General features: G+C 49.6%; 9 protein-coding genes across 32 annotated transcripts; 4 read left to right on the top strand and 5 right to left on the bottom strand.

The window, feature by feature from the left end:
* Positions 1 to 544: 544 nt before the first annotated feature.
* FOXG_19077 (uncharacterized protein) lies at positions 545 to 4,710 on the bottom strand. Of its 5 annotated transcripts, XM_018399259.1 has the most exons (9): positions 4,389 to 4,710; positions 3,645 to 4,341; positions 3,516 to 3,595; positions 3,427 to 3,460; positions 2,643 to 3,375; positions 2,356 to 2,588; positions 1,885 to 2,293; positions 1,049 to 1,834; positions 597 to 988 (listed from the first exon to the last, which is right to left on the bottom strand). In XM_018399259.1, exons 2-9 carry the CDS (start codon positions 4,258 to 4,260, stop codon positions 835 to 837), a joined length of 3,045 nt encoding a protein of 1,014 aa, XP_018240992.1. In that variant the 5' UTR covers positions 4,261 to 4,341; positions 4,389 to 4,710; the 3' UTR covers positions 597 to 834. The 5 variants fall into 5 exon arrangements, with proteins under 5 accessions (XP_018240991.1, XP_018240995.1, XP_018240993.1 ...); XM_018399258.1 differs by having other exon boundaries at positions 545 to 988; positions 3,645 to 4,710; XM_018399262.1 differs by having other exon boundaries at positions 545 to 988; positions 1,885 to 2,588; positions 3,645 to 4,572.
* Positions 4,711 to 4,733: 23 nt separating this feature from the next.
* Positions 4,734 to 6,515, bottom strand: FOXG_05566 (uncharacterized protein). 2 transcript variants are annotated; one of them, XM_018383983.1, is made up of 3 exons: positions 6,373 to 6,515; positions 5,797 to 6,293; positions 4,734 to 5,722 (listed from the first exon to the last, which is right to left on the bottom strand). In XM_018383983.1, exons 2-3 carry the CDS (start codon positions 5,946 to 5,948, stop codon positions 5,089 to 5,091), a joined length of 786 nt encoding a protein of 261 aa, XP_018240990.1. In that variant the 5' UTR covers positions 5,949 to 6,293; positions 6,373 to 6,515; the 3' UTR covers positions 4,734 to 5,088. The 2 variants fall into 2 exon arrangements, with proteins under 2 accessions (XP_018240990.1, XP_018240989.1); XM_018383982.1 differs by having other exon boundaries at positions 5,797 to 6,515.
* Positions 6,349 to 10,232, top strand: FOXG_05565 (fimbrin). Its single transcript, XM_018383981.1, has 5 exons — positions 6,349 to 7,035; positions 7,091 to 7,301; positions 7,359 to 8,053; positions 8,102 to 9,087; positions 9,142 to 10,232. The coding sequence occupies exons 1-5, from the start codon at positions 7,013 to 7,015 to the stop codon at positions 9,171 to 9,173; spliced, it is 1,947 nt and encodes a 648-aa protein (XP_018240988.1). The 5' UTR covers positions 6,349 to 7,012; the 3' UTR covers positions 9,174 to 10,232.
* FOXG_05564 (sterol O-acyltransferase) lies at positions 9,091 to 13,031 on the bottom strand. 6 transcript variants are annotated; one of them, XM_018383976.1, is made up of 8 exons: positions 12,665 to 13,031; positions 11,060 to 12,464; positions 10,886 to 11,007; positions 10,180 to 10,831; positions 10,007 to 10,125; positions 9,859 to 9,955; positions 9,581 to 9,798; positions 9,091 to 9,531 (listed from the first exon to the last, which is right to left on the bottom strand). In XM_018383976.1, the coding sequence occupies exons 2-8, from the start codon at positions 11,703 to 11,705 to the stop codon at positions 9,412 to 9,414; spliced, it is 1,974 nt and encodes a 657-aa protein (XP_018240983.1). In that variant the 5' UTR covers positions 11,706 to 12,464; positions 12,665 to 13,031; the 3' UTR covers positions 9,091 to 9,411. The 6 variants fall into 6 exon arrangements, with proteins under 6 accessions (XP_018240983.1, XP_018240982.1, XP_018240985.1 ...); XM_018383975.1 differs by having other exon boundaries at positions 11,060 to 13,031; XM_018383978.1 differs by lacking the exon at positions 12,665 to 13,031 and having other exon boundaries at positions 9,179 to 9,531; positions 10,176 to 10,831; positions 11,060 to 12,160.
* FOXG_05563 (uncharacterized protein) lies at positions 12,818 to 15,022 on the top strand. Of its 2 annotated transcripts, XM_018383973.1 has the most exons (6): positions 12,818 to 13,387; positions 13,789 to 13,845; positions 13,898 to 13,997; positions 14,049 to 14,266; positions 14,318 to 14,397; positions 14,449 to 15,022. In XM_018383973.1, exons 1-6 carry the CDS (start codon positions 13,305 to 13,307, stop codon positions 14,496 to 14,498), a joined length of 588 nt encoding a protein of 195 aa, XP_018240980.1. In that variant the 5' UTR covers positions 12,818 to 13,304; the 3' UTR covers positions 14,499 to 15,022. The 2 variants fall into 2 exon arrangements, with proteins under 2 accessions (XP_018240980.1, XP_018240981.1); XM_018383974.1 differs by having other exon boundaries at positions 14,049 to 14,397.
* Positions 15,023 to 15,058: 36 nt separating this feature from the next.
* On the top strand, positions 15,059 to 17,599 carry FOXG_05562 (uncharacterized protein). Of its 3 annotated transcripts, XM_018383970.1 has the most exons (5): positions 15,059 to 15,906; positions 15,998 to 16,336; positions 16,395 to 16,670; positions 16,734 to 16,870; positions 16,925 to 17,599. In XM_018383970.1, the coding sequence occupies exons 1-5, from the start codon at positions 15,892 to 15,894 to the stop codon at positions 17,163 to 17,165; spliced, it is 1,008 nt and encodes a 335-aa protein (XP_018240977.1). In that variant the 5' UTR covers positions 15,059 to 15,891; the 3' UTR covers positions 17,166 to 17,599. The 3 variants fall into 3 exon arrangements, with proteins under 3 accessions (XP_018240977.1, XP_018240978.1, XP_018240979.1); XM_018383971.1 differs by having other exon boundaries at positions 15,059 to 16,336; positions 16,925 to 17,506; XM_018383972.1 differs by having other exon boundaries at positions 15,059 to 16,670; positions 16,925 to 17,506.
* Positions 17,600 to 17,792: 193 nt separating this feature from the next.
* FOXG_05561 (50S ribosomal protein L18e) lies at positions 17,793 to 19,201 on the top strand (the record flags this gene model as incomplete). Its single annotated transcript, XM_018383969.1, has 4 exons — positions 17,793 to 17,937; positions 18,108 to 18,212; positions 18,290 to 18,657; positions 18,711 to 19,201. 4 exons carry the CDS (start codon positions 17,793 to 17,795, stop codon positions 18,786 to 18,788), a joined length of 696 nt encoding a protein of 231 aa, XP_018240976.1. The 3' UTR covers positions 18,789 to 19,201.
* Positions 18,873 to 20,686, bottom strand: FOXG_05560 (ribosomal RNA large subunit methyltransferase J). Of its 11 annotated transcripts, none has more exons than XM_018383967.1 (10): positions 20,618 to 20,627; positions 20,493 to 20,563; positions 20,175 to 20,429; positions 20,066 to 20,119; positions 19,976 to 20,002; positions 19,619 to 19,927; positions 19,548 to 19,564; positions 19,436 to 19,484; positions 19,221 to 19,382; positions 18,929 to 19,156 (listed from the first exon to the last, which is right to left on the bottom strand). In XM_018383967.1, the coding sequence occupies exons 3-10, from the start codon at positions 20,373 to 20,375 to the stop codon at positions 19,079 to 19,081; spliced, it is 897 nt and encodes a 298-aa protein (XP_018240973.1). In that variant the 5' UTR covers positions 20,376 to 20,429; positions 20,493 to 20,563; positions 20,618 to 20,627; the 3' UTR covers positions 18,929 to 19,078. The 11 variants fall into 11 exon arrangements, with proteins under 11 accessions (XP_018240971.1, XP_018240970.1, XP_018240966.1 ...); XM_018383968.1 differs by having other exon boundaries at positions 18,936 to 19,156; positions 20,175 to 20,425; XM_018383965.1 differs by having other exon boundaries at positions 18,873 to 19,156; positions 20,175 to 20,425; positions 20,493 to 20,686.
* A 22-nt stretch (positions 20,687 to 20,708) lies between these two features.
* Positions 20,709 to 22,921, bottom strand: FOXG_05559 (uncharacterized protein). The gene is made up of 3 exons (XM_018383957.1): positions 22,660 to 22,921; positions 22,320 to 22,604; positions 20,709 to 22,270 (listed from the first exon to the last, which is right to left on the bottom strand). Exons 1-3 carry the CDS (start codon positions 22,681 to 22,683, stop codon positions 21,260 to 21,262), a joined length of 1,320 nt encoding a protein of 439 aa, XP_018240964.1. The 5' UTR covers positions 22,684 to 22,921; the 3' UTR covers positions 20,709 to 21,259.
* Positions 22,922 to 23,002: the final 81 nt, after the last annotated feature.

The raw sequence follows: 23,002 nt of genomic DNA, 5'->3' as shown, positions 1-23,002 counted from the left end.
TGACCGCTTTGGCAGCTTATCCACAAGCTGCTGCTTGACGGGACTATCAACGGATGCAGCGATCGCCATTGTTGGTAGCAGCAGTGTTTATTCTTGGTCGTCGTGGGGTTGAAGGTTGGATCGTTGCGAAAAGCTGCGAGCTCGGGCGCTGGAAGCGTCGGCAGGTATGGGGTGCCGATCGCAGGTCTGAGGATACGCAATACGCAGTGATCGTGGGTTTAGATCACGACAAGCTTGGGCTAAAAGCTTCTTGCAGTGTTGCGTGTTCGAGTTCGATGTACATGACCAGACAGGTTGGAGGTTGCAGCGCAGAAACACAATGTCCAAAGTCGGAAGGCGTGGGTTTCGTCGCAAAATTTACATCGTCTGCGAAGAGGGTCCCATTCTTAGTGTCGTGCCCCACCATACTGTCGACACGCGGGGTGCCAGCCACCCAAGCATCTACCTCAGGTTTGAAGGGCCTGTTAGAGCTAAGAGTCATAAAGGCACTAAGATGAATCATTCGGCGAAGGATACTTGGTATATATTGGATAACATGAATAGGCGCGAGTATCTATCGCCCAGTCAAAAACTTCACCATTTTTGAGCGGAGAGGGTGAGTATCAATAGCTCAGTCTCTTTTAGTTATGGTTCTACATTTTTCCAAGCTTTAGCGCACGACCTATCTTAGATGGCCAAGTTAATTACATGAATCTATAGAACCCTATCAAGCCCAACTCGCCAAATGCCTCGAGGAGTTGGCTCTCGAGGTTGACGAGCGACATTCTGCATTATACGACTCTGAGATGTCTACTGCCAAATCTCCAAATTGTATCGTCCTTCCCATCCTCTAGTTCACTCGTTCTTCGATGAAGGCTCGGTCTCATTCCTCTTCGCACTCGACCTGTTCGATAGCAGCTGCGAGAGTACGAAATGGTTTACGTCCTCATCAGCCCAGTATGCCATGTGAGATGCAATGGTATTGATGGGATTGAAATCCAGGACGCTCCTGTGTTCAACGTTAGCCTTTGTTTGCTTTTCGCATTACTATGTCAAGCAAAGTACTTACTCTTGAATGCTATAGTCAACTCGGCCGTTACGGTTGAGTGCTCGAACTTTGGCTTCCTCCTTGCGCATCTTGCGCGCCTTCTTATCGTCGTCCGCTGTTGCTGTTGCTGTTCCTGTCGTTTCCTGGTCCTTATTTGGCCCTACACGACTCTTTTGGAAATTGGAATACAAGGTTTCAATTTCTTCGTCGATCAGTGTCGGGTTATGGTCACCGGCTCCGGAGCCGGGCACAGACGCAGAGTCCGCGAGCTTCTTCATACGTGCGTCTGTGGCTTCCCGTTTCTCTGCAGCGTTTGGCACGTCTCGGTTTGCTGTCTTGGTTCCTGTTTCAGGGCCTGCGCCTTCGGCGCTGGCGGTAATCCGTGCAACCTCTTCGTTACTCAAACCAAGAGATCGATTGAGCAGGTTACTTGCGATGCCAGCACTCAGGCTTGACCACAGTCCGCTAACGCTCTGTCCGACTTTTGCTCCGATTCCCGTCAATCCCTGTGGGGCAACATTGCCGAATATTCCTCTTTTCGTGTATGGTAACAGTTGGGGCTTGAGTGTAGACATGGTCGGAGATATCAGCGGCTCTAGGCGGTAACTAATTGGATCAGATGGATGGAAGATGTTAAAGAGCTGCTGAACCTTCGGTGATGAGACCGACATAGGAAGACCAGTCAAGGAGGATATTTGCTCTACTCCTGAAGCAAGCGGTGCGGTTCGAAAACATCCCCCTTCTGTACTTCCCCCATGGATATCTTTGATGTCGGATGATGCGTTGCGATGTCTGGCCGCTATTGTTCTGAAATCATGTCAGTGTTGGACGTTTCTCTAGGGTATACTGAGACGCACTGTCCCTTGAGCATCTGAAAGAGACCGATTGGAGAGCCCAGGCAAAAGAAATCCTCAACTTTGAACTCAAGGTTGAGCTCAGGGTCCTTGTTGGGTGTTTCTGAAATATCCTGAGCTGGCCACAACCGTAGAACAGACTTCGGCTCAGCGGACTGATCCCGTTTTTGCTGGCAAAGCAGGTCAAAGAGAATCGCGGAACCCAGAGAGTGACCCATCAAGTGAATCTTTCCTCTGAAGTCAGGATTTCTTTCTTTGAATAGTTTGAGGATCCTGTTACACTCATTTAGCACGATCCTCGAGATTTGAGCCCTATACGAGCTTTGATATAGCAAAACATCTAAGGCAAGGTCCGAGATCAGGGAGCGTGCGAATGCCACCCCTTCGATAGTAATGTCGTCCAAGGATGGATCTACAACATCGGTCAAGTCAGCAACATGGCGACTAGCAAGGGGATGATGTGTGTATACTCACACTCATCCTCATCGTCGTCTACATCTCCCAGGTCACGCTCTCCCTTCTTCTCACGCTTCTTGGGAAAGTCCAGCAGATGTCTCCAGCACACGGGAAGCACCTGTACCCGGCAGTTACCGGGTCCAGCCCCAAGTTCCGAGTTCAATGCTTTCAGATCTGCTGAGTTGGCATACACTGACTTGATTGTCTTACGGAGGACGTTGACATCGTGAACAAAATTGACACTCTCCATTCTAATAATATTGGTCAGTTGAGGATAATCACAAGGTGTTTTATATAGGACATACCGTAAACTAAGGAGCTGACCTATACCATGTGTGACAAGCACCAGATGCTCGATTTCACGTCCTTGGGTTTCGCCTGCCTGTGCATTGTAATCGTCTTGTATCTCTTGCTCTTCACGTCGCCGTATGTCTTCTTCCTTTTCGGCCTTTGTCTTTCCTTCACCCTCAAGGAGGGAAGAAAGCTGGCGTTGAAGTGTTGCGCGTCGAGGGTCTTGGGTCGGAGTACTGTCGTTGCCATTCTGAGCAAGGTCTTCATGTGAAGCACGGGTAGTGGGTGGAGCTGATCTTCGCTTCAGACTCTTTTGTTGTTTTTCGTCCAGCGGAATACCCGAATCGGCTGCGTTGGGCCGTTTCTCTTCCCTCTTGTCCTTGTCGGTGTCTTTTTCTTTATTCTTGCTAGGTTCCGAATAGCCGCGTACCAGTCTTACTCCGCTCATATAACTCCCACCAGCGAACCTTTGGTACATAGAAGAAGTCACCCAAGAAAGCATACCATCCGTATTTAGATAGGCAGTGCTTGCATCGTGGTATGTGGCCAGACTGTTCATGTATGTTCCAAATAATCGGTATGACTGGGGCTGGGGTTGACCACGAGAAGATGGTTCAGTTGCAGAACCATCAGCAACTGGCGTCTGGCCGGCTTGCTCACCTCCACTCTTAGCTGTCGAACGTAAGTTCTCTTGCGACGCTTTCGGTGTGAGGTTCCTTTTAGCTCCTGATGGACTGCGGTCTCTTGCTGTACAGTGTTTTAGTCAAAAGGTGCAAATGGTAGCTAATTTTGTCTTACTGGGATATAGCCATGGCTTCATTTTGAGGTAGCCCTGTATACGTAGTTAGATCGAGCACGACAATTGTGGCATTTAATATTGAGTATACCTCCTCCAGCTGAGCGGCTAGATTCTCTTCGCAAGGGCGCAAGTTAGAGCCTTCATGGTAAAACCATGTCCCTCTGCGTACTATCATCGATTAGCGAATATTCAGACTAAGAACTTTACAGCTGCATACCATCATAAACCGGGCCAAGCCAATATACAGGAGCCAATTCCCGGCATTCAATGTCAACGTCGAATAAGAAGTCCTCATTCACAGGAACACGAACTCCAGCTGACTGCGGATCAGACAGCCCGCGCTCCCGGTTTGTCAGTCCGTCTGTGGTGTCATCTGCAACATCTGCTTTGCGCTTTCTTGGGGCCATCTGCACATCTCCAGGTGCTCGAATCCTGGCCTCCTCTAGTTCTTCGAGCAGCTTCTGATACTCGGCTTCTAAAGCCTTTGAGTCTGAAGAAGAAAACGGGTTGTACTTCTTTGGTAGTGTCGAAGGCTTTTCGGGCTGTGTGGATTTGCTGAGGCGAGGTTTCCGCTTGGGAACATCTACGGCATGGAACCACTGAACCTTTAGAGGAGGGCATCCTGAGGGATATGTTCGAAGGCTTTGCCCGTAGAGGTGGGTTGTGGTGTGATCATCAGGGTTCGCCGAGGTTGGAACCGTCGACGTTTCCTCCTCAGGCTTTGTTTTTTGAGTTGGAGTTGTGCTGCGACTAGCAGCCCAAGGATTAAAAGAATCAACAGCGGAGCTCAGATATGACCTCTCGATCTTCTTCTCGGCTGTCCCTGGTGCCATATTCACACTGAATGATCGTGACCATACACACCATCCAAATGTTGACGTTGCAAGCCGTTGTAATATTAAGGATCTGGGAAGCTTGTGGGTTGAGACGAGTGATGGAGCCAGTGCGACAAGTGGCTCACCGATATGCGACAGGGCCAAGATATCTCGTAACTGATGTTCTAGCTTTCAGAACGACGTGAACTGAAACAAATAATTCCAGATTGCAAGATACGTAGATATAAATCTGACTTCTCGGTGAATTTGATAGGAAGTGTCACAGTAACCCCCAAAGCTTAGTAGATAGGTAGGTAGGTTAGATATTAGGTATGTTCCATGTGAAAGCCAGATGACGTTCCAGCTGCGGACACTAGTGCAGGCTCCTGCGTTGAACTAACTGATTTGGGTATCTACATAAACCGTCATTTTAAGCATATGTACTCCATATGTACTTTCCAAAGCCTTTAATATAACCAAACACAGCTTTAGAATGGCCTTAATATCTAACTCAATACCATATTCTTTGTAGCCCATAGAGACTATACACTCAAAGATCCAAACCTGTTTGTGCAAGGATTCCGTTACCTCAAGTCTTCCTTCTCAACCGAACTCTCTGGAACTCGTCGGCAAACGAATACTGAGGTGAGAGGAGCTTCCACAAACCACTACTCACACGACTCCACTACAGTCCCGGCTTTCATGCCAAAAAGCTTGTTGAAGATGAAGCACAGAATTGGGGATGCAGCCGTATATATTTTTAACCTTCATAAACCATATTGTCTAGTTGTAGCATTGGTCATGCAATCGCTTTTGAACGCCATTAACAGAACTTGCCTGCCGACTCTACGGCGATAATAAACCTGTCTGAAGAATATGCCCCCATTGTCCCTGTCGCTGTTGGGCAAGGTCTGCAGCTGTCCTACCTTGGTTGTCTCGCAACCCACGAATGTCCCTTTCTCTGTTCACCGACAGGCGGCCAACACCTGTCGCCTCAGCCACAGAGCGAGCATACTCTGGAAAGGCAGACTCCGGGATCGTGGAACAAAGCCAAAGCAAAAGCCAAAGCGATTCCTCTTGTGAGTTTTCTATCGCAAGGTGCAACCCGTTCTTCATGTCTCCCAGAGGGTCCTGGTAGGTTACAAAGGCTGTGAGATCTTCAATACTGTCACTGGCGTCTCGGAGAAGTTCAACAACGCCGCCAACATCACCCTCCGCGCACATGACAAGGAGCGCGCGAGCTGGGCGCGCCTCGGGGTTACTCTCAAGATATGCTTCCTCGGTGATGCATGGAAGAATATCTAGGTTTTCCTGGATGCCGCCCTCATTCGTATATCTTGTGAGTATGGCGGTACCCGGGGGTGTCGAGAGGAAAGTGTTTGTCACCGAAGGGCCCCCTTCATTGACAGGAAGGTATGCGGTGCAGCTGGGACACTTGAGGGACAGGGCTACATCTGAAGACTGATCAAGCAAGCATTGCCTATTGACGATTAGTTGAGCTACTATACTCGGGTGAAAGGTATAAAGCAAACGGGGTTCTCAAGGAAGACTTACCAATGAAAGTGACAACCACAGGGGAGCTCAAGATCATCGGGCACTGATGAATCTGAAGTGCTGGGGCCTGCAGCGCCAGCTTCGTCATCTACATCCTCCTCAGGATCAAGACGCAGCACCAAGGTCTCTTCACAAGCTTTGCAGAGAGCCATTTCTATACCGAAAAAGAGCGACTGGCTGTAAACTGGCAGGGACAGACACAGTAAGGTGTGAATGAGAATTTCTATAAGTCTCAAGGCGATGGCTTTTTACTGTACTTTTTTTTCAGTTTATCTCCACCGTTTGGCATGTCCTTGCTAGGCGAAGATTGTGGGCATTTCATCGGCCTGACGCAACGAAGTGGGGCTTTGCTGAGACGAAAACGCCCAACTTGTGGTTGGAACTTGGAGCCTTTGACCTGCAACAGTGACAGCCCCCTGACCAAATATTCGTAGGCTCGGGCTGTTCACACATAGGTTGAACACGGCTGTCAGGTACGACTAGATGAACTGATCTACCTATAACAAGCATTATCACTATTAGTAGGCTTCATAAAACAACCGTTTTCGTCAGGCAGCGAATCAACAGCTACCTTACCTTACGCACGGGAGATATAGCATGGTAGAATACCTGGGCCAGCAGGCAACAACTAAATCTCCATTCCATGTGTTGTGTGCTTAGGCCTGGTGTCGTAAGTGATTGCGAATACCAACACAAGGCCTTACTAAATACCTCTAAATGATAGTGAACTAAGCTGAAATAATAGGAAATTGGAGCGCTGCACTGCCATCTCGAATGGCGGACATTACATCACTGCTTAGCAGGCCACTATGGGAGACTCTTGGCAGGGAAGCTCCCCGCAGTGACGTGGCATAAAAGTACTTCAGTTATGGTCATAAGTACAATTATTGCCGATGTCCTCCCGGTAAGTACATGAATCGCCGTCTGGCGGTACTTGATCGACATCATCATCCAGGTACCTCCTTCATTTAGACTGGGATCTCCCCCACTCACTCAACCTACGCCGCCTGAAGACAGTCACTCTCCTTTCAGGCGCCCAATTCTCGCATCATCTTCTTCCTCAACCCATAAGACAGCCCACGAATACCTTCCTGCGCTCGAGAACTGCCTTATCTCTCTGGTGGTTTCGGATTCTCAATAGAATACCATACCTTCGCCTGCTCGGCCCTGTCCAACTGCATAGGTGCCCTCCTGGAGCACCCCGCCCTCCCCCGCCATGAACGTTTTGAAACTTCAGAGGTCGGTCGCACCGGAACTCGCGGGCTTCATCGCGAGGCTGACTATGTTATAATAGGAAGTTTCCTCAATTTCAACAGAACGAAATATTCAGCTTGTCCGATGCCTTTCAGCGGCTTGATGTCGACGATAGGGGATACCTTGACGAAGCTACCGCTATCAAGGCAACCCAGCAGAGCGAAAACCAGCCCTACGATGTTGTGCGCCAGGCGTTAAAGGAAGTCGAACTTGACTCTTCGCGACGCGTTGAGCTCGAGGATTATGTTAGCGTACGTTCCGAATGCTCGAATTTGCCCTTCTACACGTACTAACCCATACCGCGCCAGCTCGTTGCCAAGCTTCGCGATTCATCGCCCGCTCAGAAGCGCATGTCCACGGGACCAACTCCTCCCTCTGCAGGTGGTGGTGTTGTCGCGCAACGTACTGGAGGCCATGCTTCCAAGGGTAGCGTGAGCGGAAAGATTCAGGTCCAGGGCTCTAATGCCAACATCACTCACACCATTAACGAGGATGAACGCACCGAATTTACCCGTCACATCAATGCCGTGCTGGCTGGCGATGCTGATATTGATAGTCGTCTCCCCTTCCCCACCGACACTTTCGAAATGTTCGACGAGTGCAAGGATGGCTTGGTTCTAGCCAAGCTCATCAACGACAGCGTTCCCGATACCATTGATGAGCGTGTCCTTAACATACCCGGCAGGAAGATCAAGAACCTCAATGCTTTCCACATGAGTGAGAACAACAACATTGTTATCGAGTCTGCCAAAGGTATCGGCTGTTCTGTTGTTAACATCGGTGCTGGTGATATCATTGAGGTTCGAGAACATCTTATTTTGGGTCTCATCTGGCAGATCATTCGACGAGGATTGCTGGGAAAGATCGATATCAAGCTCCATCCTGAGCTGTATAGACTGCTTGATGAGGACGAGACACTTGAGCAGTTTCTCCGCTTGCCTCCCGAGCAAATTCTCCTTCGATGGTTCAACTACCATCTGAAAGCTGCTAACTGGCCCCGCACGTAAGTTGTCTGACATGGTTTGTCTTTTGTGAAATTAACCAGTCTTAGCGTCAAGAACTTCTCCTCTGATGTTAAGGATGGTGAAAATTATTCGGTTCTGCTGGCGCAAATTGGTCCCGAGTATGGCGTTACCCGTGCGCCTTTACAGAAGCAAGATCTACATGAGCGAGCTGAGGCAGTTCTACAAGAAGCAGACAAGCTTGGATGCCGCAAATTCTTGACACCAAAGTCACTCGTCGCTGGTAACCCCAAGCTTAACCTAGCGTTCGTCGCCAATCTATTCAACAATCACCCCGCCCTTGACCCCATCACTGAGGAAGAGAAACTCGAGGTTGAAGACTTCGATGCGGAGGGAGAACGCGAGGCTCGAGTCTTTACACTGTGGCTGAACAGTCTGGACGTTCAACCTGCAGTTGTCTCGTTCTTTGATGATCTTAGGGACGGCAGTATCCTCCTTCAGGCTTACGAGAAGGTCATCCCGGGCTCTGTCAACCCCCGTCACGTCAACAAGAGACCAGCGCATGGAGGTGAGATGTCGAGATTCAAGGCCGTCGAGAACACCAATTACGCGATTGAGCTTGGAAAGCAAAATGGGTTCTCGCTAGTTGGCATCCAAGGCGCTGACATTACTGATGGACAAAGGACCTTGACTCTTGGTCTCGTGTGGCAACTCATGCGCAAGGACATCACTGTTACTCTATCTTCACTAGCTCAGAAGCTGGGCAAGCGAGAAATCACCGACTCTGAGATGGTGCGATGGGCAAACGATATGTCACGAAAGGGCGGCAGGAACTCTTCCATCCGCTCTTTCAAGGATCCTTCAATCGGATCTGGCATCTTCCTTCTGGATGTTCTGAATGGAATGAAGAGCAGCTATGTCGATTACGATCTTGTTACATCTGGACAGACTGACGAGGATGCTTACTTGAACGCCAAGTTGAGTATCAGCATTGCTCGAAAGCTCGGCGCGACCATTTGGCTGGTTCCCGAAGATATCTGCCAAGTCCGCAGCCGCCTCATCACCACCTTCATTGGTAGGTTCTACTGTAAAAGAGCTCTCAAGTACAATATGCTAATGTGACTGCTAGGTTCTCTTATGGCTACCCACGAAAGAATGTAGATCTAGTTTGGGACTTGTTTGGCGATGGCGCGGTTGGGGACGTGGTTATTCGCATGCAGGAATATTCGATATTTATAAAAGCTTTGGTTCCAACGACCATCATATTGCCAACACAGTGCCATTCGTCATCTCGATCGATGTGATCATCCTCTGTATTATTGCCAGTCTAGGTGGTGAGGATTTTCTTCGCGAATAGAGATCAATGTGACATTTCTAATTATCGTCGGTTGAAGTACGCTCAGAGGATCAAATACAAGCTACATAACAGACTTGGTCCTGTAAAAATACCCAACCAAAAGATCAAGTTACCTAGTGTCTTGCGCCCACGCAACCACTTGGTGCGGCTCAGCCTTACTAACTGTGAACCAGTAAGTAGTCAATTCAAGGTTCGGGTCACCAAAACTCACTGGTAGTTGGCACATCTGGAGGAACAGGAGATAGCCTCTCAGCTTCTTAAATAGACACCACATGACCAGCTCGTGGACACAGGCTGAAAGAAAGAATGTAATCAGTGTGGCTGTGTGCTTGTTGACCTTCAGAGATGATATAGAGCTATGATAAACGTGGCGGAGAAGAAAGACGTGAACAGGTCGATTCCAGTCCCGGGCGAACTGATCCCACGAGACTAGTGAGCAGATATCAGTTCTATACCGACATTACCGAGAACAAATATCGAATGACTTACCGCTGTTCCACCACGCATCATAAAAGTTTCGATCGGCAAAATATGTCAACTCGGCCAGGATATTTAGGATAGTTTCCCATATGAGATACCAGACAAGCTATGGTGTGTTAGAACCAAGTGCAGATAGCGAGGATTTCTGTCTGCTCACCAGGTACTCCATCATGAAAGGGAAGATAAGATCGAGAAGGAACCCTGGAAACTCCTGAAATCTCCCAGCCAGTGGTACGCCATTCTCCTTCATCTCGATCGTCTTCATGACGACAGGATCTATGAGTTTCCGTTAGCATGACAAATGGCAATTTCTAGAAGAACGTAACCGACAAATAGAGTGCTGCGAGACCTGAACCATCACAAATAGAACACCAAACATTGCGGTAAACTTCTCCAATACGTACGACCAGTCGATAGAATCGGATCGTGGGTATTCTATCTCATAAACAAGAGTTGGCAGAGGGATCCATTTGTAGTGATCGATGAAAGACAGATTGTTGGGGTAAGCTTTGCCTATGGTGGCTGCTGTTCCCTTGAGTTCGTCGGTCATTGCATCCACCTCCCACTTCATGATGCGTTCAAAGAGAGCAACTTGCTCGTCGTCCAAAGGCTGATGAGAAGCAATGGCTCGTGAAATCTTATCTATATCACTTTCTTCCTGGCCGGGATGCGCTGAGATGGACTTTCGGCGCTCTTCGGCAGAAGGGGTAACACTAAGATGTTGTGTTGAGATGGCTGACGCCGGGGGTTCAGTCTGCGATGGGGTCATGGCTGGATCAACTAGGTCTAGTTGCCTAAGCTTCTTCATTATCTTGGCACGTTGTTTATAGACTGTCGATAAGTGACCGTTGTAGAAGGCGTAAGAGTGTTGCTTCATCAGCATGACGATGCCATGAAGTACAAAAAACACAGTATGAGTCCATGGCCAGTCACGCCAGAGAGTCAGGCCAACAACGCCAGCCAGAAAGGCCGTTTGCCACATCTGAGAACATGCATAAGCTTAGTCCATGACTCTTGTATGACAATTGTAACTTACATTCTGTATAACCCATCCAGCACCATCCCAGTTAAGGTAGTTGGCAGATACAAGCCGTTGAATCATCCAAGTCACTGCTGTGAGGGCACACATGATGCCATCTGAGAGAAGAAGGACGACAACTTTGATACAGTCAGTCTCACGAACCCAGAAAGTGTTAAGGCCATATCATACCATCTCGATGGAACATAGTCTGCACGATTTCGTTCGTTCCCAGGGGGTTTCCGTAGACTTGCCAGTTCTGGGCCGAGATTTTGAAGACGAAAAGAGTAACGGCGAGCCAAAATAATGTATAAAACCCATGAAATGGACTGTTCGACGCTGATGGGCTATGACGGTCAAAGGCTGAGAATTGGCTAGTGAAGACAAGATCGGCGAACTTTCGACGTCTCTGCTTTGGACCGGTCGATTCTTGTGACCACTCTGAGCTGGTTTTAAGTAGTCGTTGCAGGCTATTATCCTCGTCGAGAACAAGATGGATACCTGAGTCACGACGCTTGAAGCGCAACCCGGGCTCCTGTTGCAGTTTCTCAAAATCAGTGCCAGACAGGGATATGGTTTCTGGTCGAGGCTGGACATGATGGGCATAACGATGCCGGACAGCTGATGGCTCTGTCAGGGTCGGTCGAACATTCTCATCGTAATCCTCTTCACTCGGGGTTTCAGAGCCAAGTCCGGGGCTGGGCCCGTCAATTGTCATACCAGCGGCTCGCAGAGCTTCCCCGAGTGATCTCGGTGCTGGTCGTTGGAGTTCCGGGGCCGGCTGCCCGGTACTCCGGCCGGAAAGCGGGGACCTTCCAGGGGCAGTTGAGGATACCATCGGGTTGACGATGATAAGTAAGGTAGGCTGAGGATAATTTAGATGGATTATTCGAGTTATTGTCGAAATGGATAGGCTGGTTAAGTAATTGCAGTCCTGATAATGTCCTCCTATGTCGGCCTAGGGAAGGGTGTGAAAGCTCTAATAAATCAATTGAATATCCAATGTTCTCAGGGATACAAATCAATACATGGAATTATGGGAGAGCTATCAAAGAGAAGTAACTGCGGCCTTTTAAGATAACTATCAAATGAGTTCGTGCATGAATATGGTCGGATGCCACGGGCTGAAGATCAAAAGACGCAGCCGGCATTTGACAACGCGCGGATGCCGACCGTTCACTATTTGCTGATGAGTCCGAAGTTGCCGCTGATGGGTAAAGCTGGAAAACAATCATGCTTATTATCTTGCTTTGTGGATAAGGCTTGTGAGACTGACTCATGGTGTAAAGCATTAGCAAAACGTCATTGTGTAAAGAGCCTCGGCCACTGGGCCCTCCACTACTTTTCCACGGCATGGATCCAGGCATGCATTGGCCAGCAGACGTGGATGAGGCTTACACACACTGCCGGGATGCTCGGTAACAAAGAGACTACGACTGCGAAGTACCTCGTGGATAGATAACACAACAGAGATCCCTAGTATGGTTTCTCGGCAACGTGTGCCTCTATACCCCTGGATGATCAGTTAAGTCAAGAGGTCGCACTTTGATCTTGTTCCTGCTCCTGTATATAAGGCATGTAGTGAACCAAGCTAGAGCTAGCAATTTGTTATCTAGTTATCCGTATATATCATCGAGACATTCGAATCATCGTCGCAAGCTTTAAAATATCATGACAAGGATTAACGCTAATGGGGCTTGGGCATCAATTGCATATGCCATCTCTATTTCACTATCTTCTAGACCCTAGGATCCAGGGAGGCATGTGACATGACATGACGATAAAAGGGCTACATACCATAGTAATTGAAAGCTCAGTAAATCTAAGGACTTATTAAGATATGACATCATGGCCTCTGAGTAGGCGCTCACGGAGCACCGACAGGCAGATGATCCAATGGTGCCAGTATGAATGTGAATTGCCTCCACAAATTTATACGAGCCATCCATGTGTCGGATTCCGGGCTTGTATAGAGCGCGCGCGCCGTCCTGTTGAACTCCGTATGCCGATCTAAAAACCAACCACGAATGAAGCTTCTGAATAACTACCGGAGGGGACAACGGCATAGGTAGATCAGATCCCTCAGCATCACTCACGGAAACTATGCAAGACCCGAATTCTCTGCATCACGATTCATGATGCTTCAAAGCAAGGCTGAGAGCGGGTCCTGCCCATTTCGCTGAACTTCTTCCAAGTTGGCTAGACTTGTTTCATTGGCTGCAGAGTAGGTAGGGTAGCTGCATTATGTCAGCTTTTAGCCGCCAAATTTTCCGTACCAACACTCGTGACCGCATCGTACAACTTCGACACTGTTTAAGGTTACACCATTATCAACACGTTTCCATCAATCTTCTCCTTCCCCAGCACTTTTCGGGACTGCTGCATCAGTTTCATATTCGTTCTTATCACCCAGCATCTCTAGTTTGACTAGACAACAATGTCTCGCGGCGGCACCACTCTCTACGTGACCGGCTTTAGCCACGGCACCCGCGCTCGCGACCTCGCCTACGAGTTCGAACGGTATGTCAACCTCGTCCACGCCCACGCCCACGCCCTCGCCCACGTCCGCGTCCTATCGTTCTCGCGCGCGCCTTCGTCCATATCTATGCCATGAGCTGGAGACTTTTTTTTAATAGTCTTCAGCCTGGCCCTGACGCCTCGCCGTCTATCGTCGTCCTCGCGCCATCGTCCTCTCGTTCCGTCCGCGCCCACGTCCCCAGCACTCTCTCCTTCCCTGTCTTCCCACGTTAGTCGATGGGACTGCTTGTCCATTGTGCAGTCACATTTCGATTGAGTTGGCGCGGAGTCTTTCGAGATCCGACGTGCGAATGCGCATAGCGTTCATTTCAAAAAGGGGGCATCTGCCGGCGTTTAGCTGCGTTACAATATGTTCTGTAGTATACTGACCTTGAATCTGATAGCTACGGCCGACTGGTTCGCTGCGATATTCCCGCACCCAGGTCTACATCTTCCCGGCTGTAAGTATGCTCTACTCTCAATTGGCGTGCAGTTGAGCTGACATGGCAGTAGCTTCGCTTTTGTTGAGTACGAGGACCGTCGCGATGCTGATGATGCCTACCATGAGATGCACAACAAGCGCATCGGCCGCGATGACATTTTGAAGATTGAGGTATGCAGCCCAAACAAGACATTTCAAGCGCAATCACTAATTTAGCTTCAGTGGGCTCGTACTCCTCCTTCTGCCTCATGGCGCTTTGAATCTGGACGCGACCGTGACCGACGTGGTGGCGCTCGCTCTCCTCGACGTGGACGCTCTCCTTCTCCCCGCCGCAGTACACGCGATTATTCTCCTCGCAAGGACGACCGTAGGGACCGTGACCGAGACTATGACCGCGAGAGCCGACGTGACAGGGATCGCTCTCGCAGCCCTGATCATCGGTATATTTTCAATTTGATGCCCCAATGATGCACATGCTAACCAGACGGCAGGGACCGTGAGCGTGACTCCAAGGATGACCGTGATGATCGTGACCGACGGGAGAACGGTACGAATGGTGACGAGCGTAAGGGTATGTTTTCCAACTCTTGGACCAGTTGACTTTAGCTCACTCCGGGTACAGCTCTCGACAGCCCTCCTCCTGCTCACGACGATCTTGACGTTGCCGAGTAGACGACTCTCTGACAGCAAGAGATTCCTTGTCGTTTCTGACCAGGCTTCTCAAGTAAAAGTTTCTGCGGCCTGCTTAGGGTCGGCATCGCTCCCTATTATTTGATAGGTTCACTGTGTAATATTGTTTGAAAGGCCCAACCAATACGGCATGGAACGTATAAGAGTCTACGGATGCCATGTTGGGTCGGATATGGGTGCATTGTTTTTTCCAAGACTGAAGGCTTTTGCCACGGCGCGTTTCCTTTGGAAGTTTTCATTTCGTAGGTAGTTTATCTGTAGACTGTTTTGTAACACGATTCGGCGTAACGGGTCAACGATCTGTCTGTATCGCACAATTCTCGAGCCTCCTTCGCAGTGATACTTGGGGATATGCACCAGATGACGATGACGTTGTGCATCTCAAGGCTGTGACTGGTTCCGTTCATGCGGTCGCGCTACAGATAGCAGGGACTCATCGTGGCCAGTCACCATGAAACTTGTGTCTTCCCCAGCCCCTTGCCCCTGTGCCTACCTGAAAAGAGTCTGATCAATGGCTGACTTTAGTGTCTAGCTAGCTATTCTTGAGTCGGCGCCTCTCAGATTCCACCTTCAAATAAGATCCATCAGAGACGACTCTGGCATGTGGAATGGGCACAGGATACAGGGACATCACACTGGGCCAAATGCGAACAAAACACGAACAGTCTTGATTCGCACAAAGCACCAGTTTTTACCAATGCTACTAACCTGTCTCGTTTATATGATCACATGGACGCATCTGCTCGTTGTCATATGCTCTCGGCTTACCCTGTAGCGCAGAAAGCCACTGATCCGGCTGCGAGACCTTTCTCCCCCACAATAAAGCGTTCCAGGTCCTGCTTCTACTTCTCCCGAGCGGAAACCGGGGGACCACGCGCGCGCCCCGAAGTCATCCGCAACGCCGGCTCACGCGCCCCCATCCGCTCCTTGACGGCACCGATCCCGTCTCCCGTCCGTCAACATCCTCTTCCCATCATCGATCAAGACTGTTCGTATAAAGACGATACCTGCCCAACCGTTGACGAACCTAATCGCCGATAATCCGCCCGCACGCCTTGTCGTGTGTCGGTTCTGGCGCAGACTCGAAAACTTCTCCCCAAATGGTTGCTTTCACTCTATCCTCACCTCGACCTTCCAGCATGCCATCACTATTCTTTCAACCACAGTAACAATTGGAGACACAATCGTTTGACAGGGAATACCTAATACCGGAGACGATATTCAAGTCTTGAGGCCACCCGCCACTGTCGCAACCGAGGTTTAGATCTAGCAACAACTTTAAACCCGGCGCTTTCAACAAAGACGAAGCCTTGTCTTGGGACCAATTGCCATTGTCTCACATACGACGCAATACGTTCGCCCGTCGCCCGTCGCCATGTCCACCTCCACCGTACGTCAAGCATGTGCTGATTGTTGACTTGGATGCAGTCTTGGTGCAAAGTCATTTTTCTCATGCAAGATTTGCTAATCAGGTATTATAGTCACAACCAGACATGGTCAATTCGACCGAGGCTGCGGCCCCTAGTCGCTCCATACAGTTCCGGGAGACCATCTCTCAGCCAGTGATCGCCGCATTCTGCGCAGGAGGTGTTGCTGGCGCTGTCTCTCGAACCGTCGTATCCCCCCTTGAGCGGCTCAAGATTCTCATGCAGATCCAAAGCGTCGGGCGAGATGCGTACAAGCTGTCAGTTGGGAAAGCCCTGAGTAAGATGTGGAGGGAAGAAGGCTGGAGGGGATTTATGCGAGGCAACGGCACGAACTGTATCCGCATCGTCCCATACTCTGCTGTGCAATTCAGCAGTTATAACTTTTATAAGCGGGTATGTAATGCCTCAGGCGAGGCTCAAGCTTATACCCACCAAGCTAACACATACGCAGAACATCTTTGAAAGCTACCCGGGTGCTGACTTGGCACCGATTACTCGCCTTATCTGTGGTGGCATCGCTGGTATAACGTCTGTCTTCCTTACCTACCCTCTCGACATTGTTCGCACACGGCTATCCATCCAATCTGCAAGTTTTGCCGAGCTAGGAAATAGGCCAGACAAATTGCCTGGTATGTGGACTACTTTGGTGCAAATGTACAAGACCGAGGGTGGCATGTCTGCTCTATATCGAGGCATTATTCCTACAGTTGCCGGAGTAGCACCATACGTAAGCCCCGAATCTCCCACCTGCATTAACATACAAGTTTCAAGAACTGATTGATTCTTCCAGGTCGGTCTTAATTTCATGGTCTACGAATCAGTCCGAAAGTACTTGACGCCAGAAGGAGAGCAGAACCCCAACGCAACCCGTAAGTTGCTGGCCGGTGCCATATCTGGAGCTGTTGCACAAACTTGCACATATCCCTTGTAAGTAACTCTGCTATAGCAATTATGTGATCGCCCTGCTTACAGAACACATAGCGACGTTCTACGGCGCCGATTCCAGATCAACACCATGTCAGGCATGGGCTACCAGTACAAGGGTATCACAGATGCAATCCGGGTCATTGTGACGCAAGAGGGAATCAAGGGGCTTTACAAAGGCATAGTGCCTAACTTGCTCAAGGTTGCCCCCAGTATGGCATCGAGCTGGCTGAGCTTTGAGATGACCCGTGATTTTCTCGTCGATCTCAGACCCGAATCTGAGCCACGCTCCTTGTGATTTTATATAGATATGTGAAGATAGTTTGTACTACAGAAGGGGTTTTATTCTCAGGCATGGCTTTTGGCATTGGGGGAAAGAACAAAAAAGGAAACGGACCGGCGCAGTCATGGGAGACGTCAGGAACGTAGATTTGTACAATCATGAAGCAGTTGGAGCAAATGGCAAGCAAGTTTTGGTGCGAGGCCTGTCATATACATTACTGGATGATGCATAGAGGTTAAGAAAGATCTGGCGGCGGATACGGGGCAGGGACACTTGAATTGATAGACGAATACCATCGTAGTCCCTACAATGGATCACTTGATTGGCTACAAGTAAGACTTTCATGTCTTCCCTTCGTGATGTTAGAGGTATGTTTACATCATTACCTGACATATCTCACCATCACGGCGCTGTTCACATCGTACAATGACGGCATATTTAGAAAATTTATAAATGATTCTAACCTGAAATGAAGCCATGGGCGAGGGGTGGTCCATGGCCCTAGATAGGTTGACGAAGTGATAGATAGATAGCCCCAGACCGAGGTGAGTTCGGTGGCAGCCTGACTAAGGTGACCTAGAGTGGTTAGTTCCTTTTTCGGTTGTCAGTTACGGTGAAAGCACTAAACCCTAACTGCCGTCAATGACCGCCCTTAATCGGCAGGAGCGAGTTGTGTGCACCGACCCACCATCCCAAAGGCCTGAATTTTTCGAAAGAAAGTGCTGTTCTACGCATCCGCCTCTATACCCAACATCGCCAAATTTCACAGCGACAACCGCCGCCATGGGTACGTGAAGATATTGAAGTTCAGCCTCTGTATGCGAGTAGAGAAGGAGTGCGCTATCGTGCCTCTTTCTCTGCGACCAAGGCACCATCTTGTTCGCAAAAGCGCAAGACAGAGTTGCCCATTCTTGAGCATGCTTGAACCAAATGGCTGACGATGGCTTCACCTCACAGGTATCGATCTCGACCGCCACCACGTCAAGGGCACTCACCGCACTGCCCCCAAGAGCGACAATGTCTACCTCAAGCTCTTGGTGAAGCTCTACCGCTTCCTGGCCCGTATGTCCAATCCCCCACCTGAAAATGCACAAATTCGATCGAGAACTCTCAATTAACCATCTCCCCACATTGTGCAGGCCGAACCGACTCTTCCTTCAACAAGGTCGTTCTCCGACGTCTGTTTACGTCCAAGATCAACCGCCCTCCCGTCTCCCTGTCCCGAATTGTCGCCAACATCAACAAGGAGGGTGAGAAGCGAACCGTCGTCGTTGTCGGTACCATCACCGATGACAACCGCCTGCTCGAGTTCCCCAAGGTGACTGTCGCTGCTCTGCGATTCACCGCCACTGCCCGCGCCCGTATTGTCGCCGCTGGTGGTGAGGCCATCACCCTGGACCAGCTTGCTCTCCGTGCTCCCACCGGAAGCAACACCCTGATCCTCCGTGGCCCCAAGAACGCCCGTGAGGCTGTCAAGCACTTCGGCTTCGGTCCCCACAGCCACAAGGTAATATCATCCACTCATAGCATTTTGGTAGCAACCTCTAACACCCACTGCAGAAGCCTTATGTCGAGTCCAAGGGCCGCAAGTTCGAGCGTGCTCGTGGCCGAAGACGTTCGCGCGGTTTCAAGGTCTAAGCGGCTGGTTGGTGAAAAATATTGGCCTTGGGTGGAGTTTGGGCCAGGTTATGCGGCAAATGATGCCAAAATTCGACTGGCAAATGGGTCTTGCATGGAATTGGCGTGCCTAGGTATCACAAAATTCTACAATGAAATTCTCGCGCATTGCTGCCGTCATGATATCGTTCGCTTCTATGTGATTGCAGACGGCATGCCCCTGGCACCATTCATCTCAAAGGATTATATCATAGCAAATCCAATGCCGTATGATTCTTATAGATACACCTGTTGTACACATCCACCGAGACCTATTCGTGTATGTCTGTGGGTTCTATCGTAATACCAGGTTTTCTCCGTAGGCCAATAAAGTATGCTTCCCGGCTCTCCTACGCAAGGAATCAGTAAGTTGTATTGACGCCTGGAGCATCACGATTTGACTTCGGGAAGTACCTTTCTTGAAGAATCAGGCTTCTCTCTGAAAACTTTCGTGAAAAGAGTTTTCAACTTTTTCTCGAACTCCTTATCCTCAGGTCCCTGGTAGAATTTGCAGACGAAATGTCCCCCAGATCGAAGAGTGTCGCTAGCAAATTGGAGAGCAGCAGCGCAAAGGTCCTACGTTGAAGTGTTAGTACATATCACCTGTGATATGATTCAAGAGCCCCTACCATACTGCCCACATGGTCACGGAAGCCGTTTCCGCTCGTGTTCATCAACCTATGATAGGGATTACTCAATGTCTTCACGCTAAAGCCGGTGGTTTGCTCCCAGGGTGCTGACATGTCACTCAAAACAACCTGCTAGGGCATCAGTATCTTGAAAGGTTTTCTAGAAGGAGGGAATCGACAAACATCGACGATGCGCTTGCTTGATCCTTCTGGTCCAGATGCTGGTGGCTCGTTTTGCCCCGTGTGTCGTTCCATGTCGAGATAGCTGGGCCGGTCGACCGTGATGCCTTCTTCCGTGCCAGAGCCGGTTTTCTCAATTTCCTGACCAACAGGTGGGTTCTGGTGACTTTCAAGAATGAAATTTTTGACCATCTCCTGGACAACTGGTGAGAGAAAATCGCCCTGAAAGGTAGCTACACCACGAGGCGGTTGGGCTGGGATGAGGTCGATACCGATGACCCGGCCATTCGGTCTCGTCCTTTCCACGGCAACCTTGGTTTATCAACAAGGCTGTTAACTGCGATGGCACTGAAGACTTACCTGTGACCAACTGCCTGGTGCATATCCCTTGCGGGAGTGAGCTCAACGATCCACATGTTGCCAGCAGAATGAGAGGAGTAGTGGACTTACCAGGTCAACCACTGTCTGCCCATTGCCTTTAAACAGCTTGTACTTAGAATCCATCTAGCCAGTATATTAGCTTGTACCAATGCAATTCGATTAATGGAGTAGCCCGCACTTCTAGGAGCTTGAAAGCTGCTCGGCTTTTGAGCCCTTGAACCTTCGCACCTCGTGCATATGCGTCACGGCCTTGTCGTTGTTTCCAACGAGACCCCGATGAGGACCATCGGATCGATTCAGCTACTGGTCGTGAATGAAGCAAGCATGGGCTGAGCTTCCAGCCCAGGCTTGGGAACGTCGAAGGCAGTCGGATGTTCATCAAATTTGACGAGTTGAAGTAAACGTTCTTGGTGATAAAACTCTTCGTGGCTATCTGTCAAACCCAATGGTCAGGGAGGCAGGTTCCAACTAGAATCGGCGCAACATTGACAGGCACCTTAGTTGTAATACCAATATCTGAGCATGAGAAGGTTGGTGTGAACAATCCTATTTACAGTACTATTATTACTGGTTGTCGAGAGTAAATAAAGGTTTCAATCAGCAAGATCCCTTGATACCTACTAAGGTGTGAGAAACTCGGCTAACCTATACCTCACATTGCCTACCTAAGATACTTTTTAAATTCGACCCTTTCCAACTTTTCAAGGAACCAGAGGGCACGTCAATACTGAGCATGAGTGAACACGAGGCATTAATGCAGAGAAAGAATAATCATTGTCCCAATTCAACACCTTTGCGCCTACCGAGCAATCCTTAACCCAATACCGCCGCTATTTCAGATAACAAACAATACAAATGCAAACGCCATGCCATGCGATTTCCACATCTGCCCCCTGTTCAATAAAATAATCATACACTGTCCTTAATGCAAGAAACTGGCTCCCACTCCTCGCCTGTCCTTCTTCAATGGCGAGAATGTTGCTCCACCGAATGCACCACGAACATTTCCCAGTGGTGCCTTGAGCCTACGTCCAGCCCCCATCTGAATCTTTGCTGGTCTGGGAGCTGGTTCCGCCTCCTCATCGTCGAACAGAGTCTTGTTGCCACCACCAAGCATTTTTCGCTTCTTCTTGCGTGTATCTGCATCATCATTTCCAATTCTCAACGACGCCGTAGCAGGGTTAGACTTCAGCAGTCCTGGCACCTTCTTGGGCTTCTCGATAGGTTCAGTTTCCGGTTCGTCAGCCTCGTCAACTTCGGCTATCATCTCGACTCTACTAGAAGCCTTAGCTGCCTTGGCCTTTCTCTTTGCCTGGACAGGCATGTTCTTCTTCGTTGTTGGTGCATCGTCCAGGGCTTTCCTTGGTCTGCCTCGGGCCTTCTGTGCTTTGGCTGCTCCTCTTCCTCGGCGACAGCATCATCCTCAGCTTGATGATCTGGCTCTGCAGCTTCCTCTATGGGTTCCATAGACATAGAATCACCAGCTTCTGGTGCAACATCTTCAAAGACAACAGGTTCTGAGGCGCCTGTAGACTTTCCAGTAGGTGAGTGAAGTTCGCTTAGCTCATCTGACATGTTATCCGAGAGGTTCTTGGTACGGTTCAAAAAGGGCGTGATGGAGAACGTCGACTTCTCTCCTACCAAGGCGCGCTCAGCACCTCGTTTCTTGGAAGGCCGTCTCAAGGTTGCCTCATCTGGGCCTGGGGTTCCGATGCTGATGTCTTCCATGCTCAGGTCCTGGGCTCTCTTCTTTCCAATGGGATGTTCCTTCATCGTGACACTTTTCTTGCTTGGCTTGTTAGTCGCCAGAGCCTTACGAGCTTCCTCCAGTTCAGCGCGACAAGACGCGAGCTCGGCTCGTGTGTCCTTGAGGTCTCCCTGCGTCTTCTTCAGTTTGCTCCTTGTATCCTCCACGCGGCCTTCGAGCATGTCACATTCACCGCGAACTTCCCGTAGCTCTCTGGTGTGTTCTTTCTTAAGCTTCTCCAATTCTCTCTTCGCTTCGTCCAATTGTTCCTTCACTTGATCATTGTCATGATTCTTGGATTGCATGCGTTTTTTTGATCTCTTCTCATTTTCGAGTTCAACCTCGATCGAACTAAGCTGACGCTCGAGATCCTGCTTCTGGGCGACGACGGCGCGTTGGTTTTCGAGTTGCGTCTTGAGATGTTCAAGCTCAGGCTGGATCTGGTCAAGCTTATGGCTGAGGGCGAGTTTCTCCTGCAAGACCTTGTTTGAGTCTTGTCTGAAGTCATTCAAAGTGTTGATTTCGGTCTGGCTTTGTGTCAGGCGGACTTTCTGGTGACTGTAGATTATACCCTACCTTGAGGCCTTCCAGCTCGTTGCCTTGTTTTCTAAGCTGCATTTCTTGGGCTTTCAGCTTCTCCTTCGCCTCGGCAAGCTCGGCATGCGCATCTTTTCCCTTTTTCGTGATCTGCTTCACGAGGGCATCTCGTTGGACTAGCCGATCCTTCAGGGACGAATTTTCATCGCGAAGCGTCAAGAGTCGCAGCTTTAGGAGACGAGCTTCCTCATCACGGCCTGTGAGGTCAATCTGATGGACATTGTCTTGGTGTCTCAACTCAAGGTCACTGATACGAGCCGCACGCTGTGGTCTATAGTCAGTTCTGCAGTTGAAGTAGCCATTTCACGCGCGTATCTACCTCTGTGGACTTGGTCCTTTTCATGTTTGCCAATGTGATGGTGCTGACGAGACAGGTTCAATGCAGTAAAGAGAAATCGGTACAACTTTTGACAGTTGAGTATACTGAAGCCCTGGCAGATGCAGAGTCTACCGAGAAAATGACATGCAAGGCAAACCAAGTCGAGGTGGGATGAATCGTTATGGAAGACAGCCGAAACCAACCTACCTATGTTTTGGCGACTCGGTATAAGCGTAAACATGTTGCTGCATCAAGATTAGCGCCCATGCTATCGATAAGCTTTCACGTGATAAGCGCTCGCTCACTCATCCAATGGCGCCGTGGTGGTCCCCGCCAGCTCGAG

This window comes from Fusarium oxysporum, chromosome 7 (assembly GCF_000149955.1).
Source record: "Fusarium oxysporum f. sp. lycopersici 4287 chromosome 7, whole genome shotgun sequence".
Lineage (NCBI taxonomy): Eukaryota > Fungi > Ascomycota > Sordariomycetes > Hypocreales > Nectriaceae > Fusarium > Fusarium oxysporum.
The sequence above is the reverse complement of the archived record's forward strand: the minus strand, read 5'-3'. Positions and strand labels throughout refer to the sequence as shown.